Genomic DNA, 12419 nt, shown 5'->3' on the forward strand with positions numbered 1-12419 from the left:
CGGAGCGACAACAGATGTGTGCAGTCTGTTCGGTACCTTCACGTACACTTGCTGCGGTCATGCAACGTACTATACCTTCACATTTCCGAGGGCAGTATGTTTGAAGCAAAAATTGATGGTTTTCTTTTCAATGCTGCCAAAATAAAACGTGACTCAGCGCAACGTCACGTACCCGATTTCCTTCGTCATTTGAGCTGGTGAAAATAAGTATTCTGTGCTAATATGCAGCTCTGAGTTACGAATTGCTGTAATAAAAAACGATACAGGTCGCTAACACGGGCCATACTTTGCATCGATTATTGATTGTGTTAAGATCATTCATAGATACTGTGCAATGAAATGTCTCCACATATGAATGCATCTCTTCCTGTAACGATTATGCAGTCGAGAATAATATCAACAGTCGGTTTCTCAACAAACTGCTGTTATTTGTATTTTTAGAACAAAATTTTCAATTCATTACTTCTCTCTTCTCTCGCAGCTCGAGTCTGTTTCAATTGACTATTTTAAAACATTTGCATATGCTGCACTAAGAGGTTACATATTTTTACATCCAAGTACTATATCGGTACATCGTTTCACCTTTGAAAGTATTGTGCAATACCAGGGCCTTTGTGCGCTAATCGAAGATCGTGTCGTCACCGTCCATCTTTCGGCCGTGTTCCGTACGACGGAAGTGGCAGCGAGATGGAACGAAAGGCATGGTTGCGTCAAATGTACGGAAAGCGAAAAGCTTTTCCAACGACTGGCGACGCTTTTGACCATTTAAACCTCAGCAATGCGCAATGCGAAGAGTCGCCGGATGAGCACAAAGGATGTAGCGTCAGCCCCCATCACGACAAGCTCCCGTGACCAGGTTGTAACGTAATCTTTGTGAATCGATCTCGAAATCACGATGCGTGGCGACTTCTCGCACTCGGTTACCATCCCCCGTAACTGCCCTTGGCGGTGACTCCCGTCTGCTTTCTATACCTCTTTGCCACGCGTTTGGAGCTCCGTGTTGAACGATGATTTTAAGAAAATTAGCCGTGCGATGCCATACTTAAGGACGCATAAGCTTCATGCGCACATCGTTTCACTGCCTTTGTTGCAAATGTGACTCGCTGGGTGGTGTCTCTGTACGCTTTGTGGAGAACGAGGATATGGTTTTTTTTTTGGTGGAGTATCATCCAAAAAAGGTTGAGGGTTTTTTATGAATTTTGGCAAGAAGTCATTATACCTCGTGCCTGGAAATGGCTGCTTTCTTTGTGCGTGATTCGTTTCGAGGATGCTGGAGAAAGGTGGCATGTCACACTTATTGTAAAAATATGTTTATTTTTTTATGGATTCCTTTCATTTACCTTTGGAGGTTTGAGTGTATGCAGTCCATTAGCCTAAATAAAATTCCTTTTATGGTGGCTTATTACTGCGAGTTGCTTCACCGCTACAAAAAGCTATATTTTACAGGCATCTCGTTTAGGAGGTGTTCTCACATCGGGACGACAAAACGGCACTTGAAGTGAAGGCCGTTCGGATGGATGAAACTGAACCGATTGAACATTTCGGCTGCACTTCACGTGCCATCACGAGATTTTTCATCAAGTCGATTTTCTACGGATTTGGCCTTGATTTGCCAATTGAAAAACGAAACAGAATTCTTCCTCGTTTTGTTCAACGGAAGTGTGTTGGCATGATTTTAATTTAAATCAATTCGTCTAGCATAGATTGCGTTGATAATTGTTTTTGTTTTGCTGGTCAGTTTCTCTGCACGGTATGATCCGAAGGAAGAGGAAGGCAATCCAACATTTACAATAAAAATACATAATTGCTATAATCTGAAAAGGAGACTTAATTCTTGGATGTTTCGATCAACCATCGACTGAGTTAAATTAATTAATTATGCATTGATATTGTATTTTACTCAACAAATAAAATTCTATTTCTAGCTTTCTAGAATTAATGTTCCCAAAAAAATATATAACATCTTCTAAATTTCTATCTTTTTTTGTCTTTTCTTTTACAGATCAGATTCGTCGAGTTGAGCGGAAATTGTTGACTACTAATTGTATCTTAACGGTAAGGCTTATGCATAACTGAAAGATTACATTTTTCCTTATTATCGCATAACTGTGAGTGTTCAAGGTATTACTGCAAATCTAAGTTCCGTATGGTGATACGATCACATATTTGTGGATGTTTCGATAAGATTGGATAGTTTAGGATAGAAGAAGTGGTGGTAGCGAGCTGGTAGAAAATAGAATGTGACTGTGTGCAGAGCATTTTCGTACGTCACAATGATTAAACCAAGCGTAATGTTGGGGGAGAGTTGTTTTCCTCTGCTACTGATAACGTTAGTAACAGTACACGTAGGAGCATTGCTCGATTATTAATTCGCTCATCTATCTTATCAACGTCGTATTTCTGGTAGAAAGTGTCTGGTGGTCTATATTTCGAACGACCACGATATATGAAAGAGTTCCTGTTGCTTGCATGTTGTTTCGGGTTCAAGTGGCAAAGTTTCTGGATTCTGGCCTTGTAATTGTGATGTTTTCTGGTATTCTGATATTGTGAATGAAAAGCAAAAACAAGGTAAATAAGGAACTTCATCTTGTTAAAGGAATTGTTTGTAATTGTACTGTAACTCAGTTGAATTGGGTCATGCTCGAGATTATAAAGGTTGCCAAGAAGCAAAACCGATAGGCAGGTTGGGGTTTATTATTCTACTGGCTGGCGCTTTGCCGCTTTTAAGCACTTCGTTTATTTATCGATAAAGACTAAATCAGATAAGCCGCGTTGAAGTGTGACTTAACGATAAGCTGGTGTAAAATAATCCGATCGTTACCAATCACAATTATAAGTACGATGGAATTTATGCTTGAATGATGAGAACCAAATACCTTCTCCTGCTGAAGATAGAGTGTGGTGTGGAACTAATATGTATATTTTATAGCCAAAATTAAAATAAATATTTGTTCATATAAAATTAGAAAGCATAATAATGACAGTAATTATAAATGGTTGAGAATTACAAAACTTTCACTACAATTCCAAGGCTAATACTGGGAAAAGTTCTCACATACTTTTGTAAAAGGAGAAATTTGCTTTGGAGTTCAAGTGTTTTTTTTCACAACATACAAATGCTTTTCATTGTCACGCGCATTAGCAATTGTTTTGTACGCCTTTGTGTTGTATTTGAAATTTCCTCTTTTTGTATTGCAAACACATGGGTAAGTGATGAATGACTGAGATTGTGCATTTGCTGACGTTAAACAGTTGCAATATTGCCATATGCTGCTCCTAAGGTCATCAAAGGTCGTGCGGTGGTGGGAGAAATGTGCAGTTATAATGGCTGTGAATTGCATTCTTCTGCAAACTATGTTTTCGAGGTGGAAGATGACTGTCACCTTGTATCCTGAAGTCGTCGACTTCCAGGCACGCTTGTTTGTGGTGAGAAAAACGAATGTGAATGGTTCATTTGTTTGGCATGAAAGTTTGTTTACAACTCAACGAGTTTAACCGAGATACTAGGCACAACACAGTGTACACAAGTTGAGAAGAGACTAACATTTGCTGCAGTAACCCCGTCACAACATGCTTAGCAATTGTCGCGTTTGCGAACGCGACGCCTTAGAAGATTTTGAAATTTATAGATTTTTTTTAATTTTTTTATTCTTTTTTTTATTTAAAGCATTATTTGAGTGTAAAGAAACTTATTTCAATCAATTGGCATTAAAATAAATCAATTTATAAATTTTTGCAAAATTACTTAAAAAAAACTAAGGCTATAGCCTTAGAAAATTTTCACATTTTTAGAATTTTTTTTTATTTTTTATTATTTTTTGTTCTTTTTTCTATTTGAAGCATTATTTGAGTGAAAAGAAACTTATTGTAGCAATTTCGCATGAAAATAAAACAAATTTTAAAATTTTGCTAAATTGCTCAAAAAATGGCAAGGGGTAAGCCTTATGAAATTTTCGAGTTAAAAATATTTTTTTATTATTTTTTATTCTTTTTTTTACTTAAAGCATTATTTTAATGAAAAGAAACTTATTCCAACAAGTCCGCATTAAAATACAACAATTTCTTAATTTTTTCTAAATTACTCAAAAATAACCAATTGTTCGCAAACGCGACAATTGCTAAGCGTTTAGTGACGCGGTTAGAAAATGCATTGTTTATGTTTTGCTTAAAGATCCATTTTACTGGAGCATCCCGTGTGATCAGATGTTATTTCGTTCCCTTTTTGTGCGTTGTAAACCGTTTTATCATTTTATGGTGAAACTTTTGAACCAGAGATGAAGATTGTTCTCTCAAGTAGGATACGATGGTGATAAATGTTTGTGACAATAACAATGGAAATGGTCTGTAATTTGCATACTTTAGTATATTGATATTAATCCCACGGAGTGTACAGCACATCCCCATCGGCCATTCTTTGTGTCGTGAGATATGAACAATATTTTTGTTTGTTAATGAATAACGTCGTATGGACCTGGTGGAGTTTGTGTTCATGTGATTGCTAATTGCTGTCCATGATTTTTATAGTGTGGCTACTGTTTGGTTTTTTTGCATCGCTGTGACACTGTGTGGAAGGATAACTAGCCAAGAATGAAGGGCAAATCTTCCGAAATGACATGGGAGATTTATAGTATTATTTATAGCTTATCGCATGACGGCCACATCGGTAGGCTACAATAAATCTGGGTAATTTGTTCAGCCTATGCTAGACATTACATCCTGATGGATCGCTAGTCTGTGTGACTTCATCTAACAATGCTCTGAAAATGGAACCACCATAGATGCGTTCTTTAATAGAAGATAATAATGTGGGAGGTGATTTGCGGGATACGTCATTTATCATCTTTTAGGATGAAATATACGTTGGAGTCTTTGGCTGTAGTATTCTTAACAGTAGCTTATCTCGACCGTAGGATGGTGTATAATTAGCATTGAAATGCCTCTTTGACGCATACAGAAGATCAAATAATGTAGCATAATATGCGTCACAAATGATTTAGAATTTATCCACAATTTTTAATGGTCAATGTCAATATTTAATGTACCGGAGAACGCATTACCACGATCTACTCTCTATTCGTGTTTGTTGGTAAATTAGGCTAATAAAGTTGGTAACGAAAAGTGTTCCTGTCAATAATCACTGAAGTTCATTTATGAATGTGTTTAGCATCATGCAATATTTCGAATGCTTTCAAGATAAAAAAAACCTCACAGACATTCTCGTGATACGCGGTAAACGTTGCTGCGCTAAAATTGAGCGCGCTTTTGTAACATTAATTACCACTGTCCAGTGAGTGAGTTAAATATTTACTCGTTACTGGTTTGCGGGAGTTTGTCGATATGGTAAAGAAAAAAAGTTCGCGACAAGGAACTGACATCGTTAGCGGAGTGTGAAAAGCCACATCGAAACCAACCGACTCTGCAAAAGGTAGCATGCGGCAGGATTTATTTCACACTCGGGAGCTACTGATGATGCAATAAATTTGCCACACGCAATTGTGCTATTATGTTGTGTAGCGATCTATTGAGAGGAGTGCGTCGTTCGAGGATATTAGTGAAATATTTTTCACGCTATTACTGCACCTTTTTGGGTGTACGGTTAAACCACATCAACTGAAGATGTTGCCACTTATTGCACATTTTTTCTGTGTTCCACCTTTTGAGAGGGAAAATATAGTTCAAGTACAGACGAAGCTTCAAATGCTTTCGCAGCACATGGACTAGATGGCGGTAAGTCCGTAGCATTGCCAACATGCAATGGAGGAGTACACATCGAATGACGTAACGAAACATTGGAGGTGCTTTTTTTTCTTGTCCTCCAATTAGGACGCAAGTCGCGTTCGCCGTGGAGGGCTCAACTTGCGAATGTCGATAGAGCCCTCTAGCCTCCCGGAGGGAGTTCACCGATCGTTGTCGATCGCCGGGGCAAGATCTGATGCGACTTCAATAACCGGTTTCTACGATCGGCGGGACCCCATTGATCGGAGTGGGATAAAAAGAAACGCGAAGTCGTCTGCCAGTAGTGGGAGCCTACGGAAAGTGTGCAGCAGACGGGAAGGCTCCTGCTTGTGGCTCTGGGCCAGGGTTTCACGTTTCAGGTCGTCACGCGAGCGTCGTTAGTAGGTGACATCATTCTCTGGTTCAGCTTTCGCACCGACATTCTGGCACGTATTACTGTAGAGGATACTTGGGCAAACCAGCGTCAGCTGTTGAACGGTTTCTTTTCCACCAGAACTTAATACGATTCCATTCTCCTCTCTGGAACGGTGCTTCCCAAGATGGCATGGCAGGTACCTTCATTCGCATTATACGCACGGCAGAATGTAATTTTTCTCAACTCAATGTTCTTCAAAACCAAATCTTGAATGATTAACGAAAACTTTTGGAGCTAAGCTCGATACATAACGAAGCAACTTTGGATTATTGATTAAGATGAAGTACTCAATATCCAACGGAAGGTAATTTTTTGCGCCATGAAAATATACGATTCTTGGAAACAACTAGCGTTCTTTTTTGTTGACTTTACTTGCCATGAGCACTTCTATGAAAGAGTCTTAGCTCATCCGCTTTTATACAACTTTTTTTTTGCGGTAAAATTATGCGTAATGAATGAGGCACACCAAACTCAATGTACTGTTTATTTTCTGAACATAAACCATTCTTCCGCAATAGCAAACAAAGTTGAATTCTTGGAAACAAAGAAGATTTTTTCTTTATGCAAATGTGCTACGCACAAGCTTTACTGCTAGCTTTTAATGTATTTTGTCACTCCTCGTGGCGTTTCATCCCGGTGCGTTATGATCCAATTAAATATTGTCAAGTCTATGGCGCGTCAAAGAACCGGAACAAGCGCGCGAAGTGGCATAAAAAATCCTCTAATTATACTTGATTAAAATGGTCTGCGTTGGATGCGTTGCGCTAGACCGCTTTCCTCTTCAGGCAACCATATTCCGTGTTTTCAGACAATGCTTTATGGACCAACTCCATAAAGTGCTTCCGGTAACACCGGTTCCGTTGCTCGCCGACCTGTGAAAAGCCTGTGTTTGTGTGCAGCTGTATTAAGGGTGCAACGCTTTTGTACGACCCTGACTTGATCTCTACATGTGTTGGCGTTCTTCCATATGTAGATTTCAAGCCATTGCAGAAATAAATTTAACTGCTGGTGAACGTAGACAGTTGCGTGTTGGATGTACTACTGTCAGAATTTTACTTTCGCTGGATAAAACTTATTTATACTTTCAATAGTACCTATACATGTGTTTATTAGCTCGATATAGCATTACCTTCATGTCTAATTGGCGGGGAATGGAATCGAAAAGTTTACACCTGAAGCGCACTCAATCTGTGTGTTATGGTTCATTGCACCATTAAAGGGTGATTTACAAAATCCCAGACATTAGTGGTGCTGGTGAAACTTTATGAAACACCAGTAGTAATTCTATTCAATTATGGATTATATCACGCAAATAGTCGATTTTGTTTGCATAAGAACTCCTGTACAAGCAAAAACAATAATCCAGCAAGAGCGTGTTATTTGACAAAAAACAAAATGGCTTTACTTCGTGTGATTGTCAGTTCCATAAACAACATCAATAATTTATTTTTAATTACAATCACACAACTTTTCCTGCACGCACATCCCCAACAAAGACGATGGCAAGGGAAAATGGCCAGCAAACGTTGGGTAAACAAACGAATCGTTTGAAGAAGATGCACTGCAACAAAATAAATGCAAAAGAATATCAAATTTTAAGCTATTAAGTATCCATTCCCTTCTCAAGTTGCTTGCACAATGAGATAGTGAGCAATGCTTGAAATTCTTCAATAGTCTTTTTCAAGAAAGAAGAAAAGATTTTCAGATTTGTGTTGTCCTAGTTCCATAATTGGATCAGACACAATTTGAGACTGCTCTTTGCAGGTATTATGTTAATAATTTACCCTTAAGAAACCTCTCAAGTTTGCCAACTTTTTATAACAGTTTTTCGTTGCGTTTGTCAAAGAAGGTGCTTTGCACTGGACCATTTTTGAATATGAATGCAAAGGGAATAAACCACCCGTTCAATGCAGGTTATTCTTGTGGCTTGTAAGCTCGCGAAAAAAAGGCGCCCTCACTTCTGTTTCAGCTCAACCCTACATAGGATCGAATGGAACTGTCCATCATGGTTGGTTTGCCGTCAAATGGGTGCTCATTTCACATTCAATTAACTCGACGGTCGTTACGCACGATTCCCTTTGGTGTAAAAGCGAAGCCAAGCTGCAGCAACAGCGGGGACTGGTTATGTTGATCGAATTATGCGGCTCTAAGGAGCCACCAGCTTGTGGATGGAGGATGTGCACACACACAAGAAAACGCTGTCCGTGGTATCTATCGAGGGAGATATGGTTTAATGCTGGAAAATGCTGTGCTGTTATGTATCTTTATGGTTATAAATGTGTACACGTTAACGATGTTCGAATCGTGTAAAACGAGATGGGAAGCTTTTTTTTTGGTTTTGACCAACGTAAAGTCATCAGCGTGGTGTGGATCTGGTTTCGATTTCGCACGGAGTTGTGATGGTTTCGTAAACTGTCTTCCATTGCAATCCATGGGTGCAGGACGCTGCTCTGCTGTGAGTGAAAATAATTAATGCAATTGGCGATCGCGATCGTCACGACGACGTGACGTTGATGGAAAACAAATGTTTAGAACATTGAAGAAACTGCAATGGGAGAAGATGCACATTCACTTCCACCGGTCTGGCACCGTTGACGTCAGCATTCGTTTAATATATCGATTAACGATCTGGGAATGCGCATTTCGTTCATTGCAGATGCAAAGGATGCGTTTATATAGCGACATTTTCCAGTGACGTACAGTGTCTAACATAAAATAAAGACGAAAGAATCTCCAGAGATCTAAAAACTCCAGATATTCGTCCAGAGACCTCCAGAAATTCCTGAATTTCTGGAACCAAACCATTGCAAACCATTGAAATAAAAACAGCATAGTTAAGTCTCTTGGCTGAACAGTGCTGATCAGGTCTATAAAATGGAACATTGTGTATTGTTTTTATCGCTTCCGTTGTTTGCTGCTCAGTAAAATGAAACTGGCCATGGAAGCGGCACAGGTGTACAGTTATGTTACGTTGTGCAAGAGGACAATAGGAGAGTTCCTTCGCAAGTTCATCATCATTTCAAAGAAGTCGGCGCTTTTGCATACAATGAAAGAAGAGGAATTACTTAGCACAACAATCTATTGCCCCCGATGCTGTGGGACATGCACTCATGTTACAGTTCATAATCTGACAAAAGGGTGTGTACCACATAGATGCGACAGCGTGAGGTGGCATGCTTTACTAATGAAAATAGAGCAAAATACAAGAGAACATCACTGTCAAGTTTCCTCCTCCAGTCTTCCCAGTCCGGACGTCTATTACTTCGCATCCAAACCATGGGCAAGGAGAGTATTGGAATTACAACCAGGTAGCAAACAGAGAAGCACATGTTTTTGTGTACAATCTGCAGAAACGGTAAAAAGCTGCTAAACGGATGCCACTAGTGGTGGAAAGTGGAGCATAGCAGCATACCGGCGTGGTCTTGGAACGATGAATTGCGAACCTGATTCTAACCGATCGGAATTTGCATGCGAGATAGAGCACTTGAAGTTCCGTCTACTGGTGGTTTGATAATAATAAAATATCGATCATTATTATAGTGCACAACGAACCGACCCCAACGACAGGATAGTATAGTGTGTGATACTTGATCCATGAGACGTGGTGGAGAAAGGGCAACCCAAGCAAGATGGAGCAATGTATACATCCGATGCTGTCGTTCCACATTTAGCTCGTCACTCATAAAGACAACGGCACAAGAATGCAGTACTGTTGGCAGTGAGCATCAAACAATCAAGCTTTTCCGCATTGGCAATGATTGCAAAATAAAAAGCACACCTCCCTATGGCGACACAGAAACTCTGGCTCTTGGGTTCCTTCCCCAGCGCACAGTGTGGCAGGAGGTCTCTCGTCAAAATGTCGCGGCTTAATGGCTCCCTACCAGACAACTAGGAAGTTGGAGCTCATTGTTCTGATGATGGATTCATGCAAAAGAAAGGTTGATGCTACGAACATACGTGATTACATACGTTTACATTGAGTAAAACAAGAGCGAACTGGGCTTCAAAGCAGACTTCCGGTGGAGAAGGTGCATTAGGGAGACATTAAATATTGTTTCCCGGTACGGTTCGAAAATGATGAAGATGAGGATGATGGTGTGTAGCATCATGTATAACACTGCACGTCGCAAGAAATAGTATTTCTGGTTTGCTAGTATTTATTTACAACTTTCCGTTAATTTTTGTTGTTTACTGACGCAATTTTTCATAACCTCATTTGACAGCAGTGACTCTGTAAATTGGTCCTGCAGCTTAAAAACATTCTCCTGATCAGTTTGCTTGTTTAGACAACCTTTCGTCATGCTGATTTCCATTATCAATTTCTAAACATTGTGCTGCCATTTACACACATGGATGATTCAATAAATTGTTACAAGCCGTATTGCACTGTCATTTGCCATGGATGCGACATATTACGTGGCTGGTACGACAAGTAAATACATATCGTTGAGGAAACGATCGCTGATTGACGCTTCGATAGGCCACCAAAGTGATGGTTCTCAAATTTTGAAACTACATCGAATCCGACCGACGGATGAGGAAATGATAAGAAGAGTGTAATAAAGCATTTGCTGCGTAATGGAAACACATTGCTCTTTCTTATAAATAGCATATCTGCCGTTTTCTTCAACCGCATGTGATTCATACGGCACGCATCGTTTAATGGAGAACCGGTGTTATCACGTATCACGGTGCCTGTTCTTGCCTGTAATGATTAAATCCTAAAATCATCTTGACATGAAACGGGAACTGCTACTTTACATCTCGCTCACTCCTGCTATCTTTCTGGCAAATGTATAACAGATAGCAACGAAAAGGCTAACGATCACTGTTTCACACCTTTCCGAATCGTTTCGATCAGTCAATCACGCGACTCTAGGTGTCTGTGATATTGTAATGACGCTCGAACGAAGATCTTTTCGAGAAGAGAAATGGAAAATCCTGTCCAGTAACTATCCCAGCCCCACACCACAACGACCACAGGCGGTGGTCAAGTTCGGTGCGTTTGAAAAATCTGCCGCCAAAACGATGCCGACTTAAGTAGGGACATGATAAATAAGGCTTAATTACATTATCCCCGACGTGTGTGTATGTGTGTGTGTGTGTGTGTGTGTGTGTGTGTGTGTGTGTGTGTGTGTGTGAGTGCTTAACTAGACAGGAGAGAGGCCGAAACACTCACACACACACACAATGTGACAACGAAGCGCATCACGCTTTGAGCTATCAATTTAACGCTTAGTGTTATTAATTTATTAAATCCCACGTTTTCTTTCTTCTATCTACTTACAGACTGCCTTACGGTACGTGGAATATAGCTGGAAGGAGAATCGGGAAAAAGGGAGGAAACAACTTTTAAAGTTCGTCAATTTCGTGGCGAACAATCTCATCACCTCGGGCGATTAGAAGACGAGGATCCGGCACAGGTCTCACAGGCGACGTTCCGACCGACACAGATCATGCAGTGTAGCGTTGAAACCATGAACGATTGCGAGCGATCCCCCGGCCGCACTGGACTGCGCGTCAACTTTACCGAGAAGGGCGAGGTCAAGGAGCGCCGGGAGAAGTTCCTCACAGCAAAGTACGGTTCGCACCAGATGAGTCTGATCCGGAAACGGCTAGCGGTGGAGATGTGGCTGTACGACGAGCTGCAGAAACTGTTCGATCCTCCCGTAAGTCGCCGGGCGCGTCGATTAATTCCACAGCCAGGCCTTTCTGCCGGCAACGGTTGTTAATTAATACGTTTAACTTTTTGGTTCTGCTCTTGTCTTCTTTCCGGTTCTGTTTGGTTTGATACCTTTCCCGCAACCCGCAACGAGCACAGACAGAAGCAATCGACGTGGACATCGACGAGATTCTAGACATGGACACCGATGACATAAGAAGATCGCATTTGTTCGTAAGTATAATGGAAAACAGCACATCGTGATCCTCCTGACGTGTCCGTCCATTGCATGTGGAAAGGTCCAAAAATAATTCTTCTTTTGATTGGGAGGAGAAAAAAAAAAGAAACGATCTAACGATCTGCGGTCCGTACCGTACACATCCGGGCGAACCAATCGCTGCTGTTTCTGAAGATTATATTTTTAAATCCTATATCGTAACAATCGGATTTTGTGCTACCGGTTAAAAACCGTCCATGATGTTGCTGATGGTTGTATCAGGGGCACGGTATTACCCACCACCACCATCTGGTGGGTAGCGATGCTCGTCGGTGGTATAGACCGAAGGAAAATCTCATAAAATCGCAACCGACAAGAAATAATGAATA

At 40.5% G+C, this 12419-nt stretch overlaps 1 protein-coding gene across 3 annotated transcripts in view; it reads left to right on the forward strand.

Moving 5' to 3' along the window:
• Nucleotides 1-12419, forward strand: part of LOC125763610 (protein phosphatase 1 regulatory subunit 14B) — a 38352-nt gene that overhangs the window by 21528 nt on the left and 4405 nt on the right. For all 3 annotated transcript variants that reach the window (XM_049426957.1, XM_049426956.1, XM_049426958.1), the window contains exons 2-4: nucleotides 2003-2055; nucleotides 11441-11820; nucleotides 11973-12047. In XM_049426957.1, the coding sequence (XP_049282914.1) occupies nucleotides 11608-11820; nucleotides 11973-12047 (288 nt within the window). In that variant the 5' untranslated portion in view covers nucleotides 2003-2055; nucleotides 11441-11607. The remainder of the gene's footprint in view (nucleotides 1-2002; nucleotides 2056-11440; nucleotides 11821-11972; nucleotides 12048-12419) is intronic.

This window comes from Anopheles funestus, chromosome 2RL (assembly GCF_943734845.2).
Source record: "Anopheles funestus chromosome 2RL, idAnoFuneDA-416_04, whole genome shotgun sequence".
Lineage (NCBI taxonomy): Eukaryota > Metazoa > Arthropoda > Insecta > Diptera > Culicidae > Anopheles > Anopheles funestus.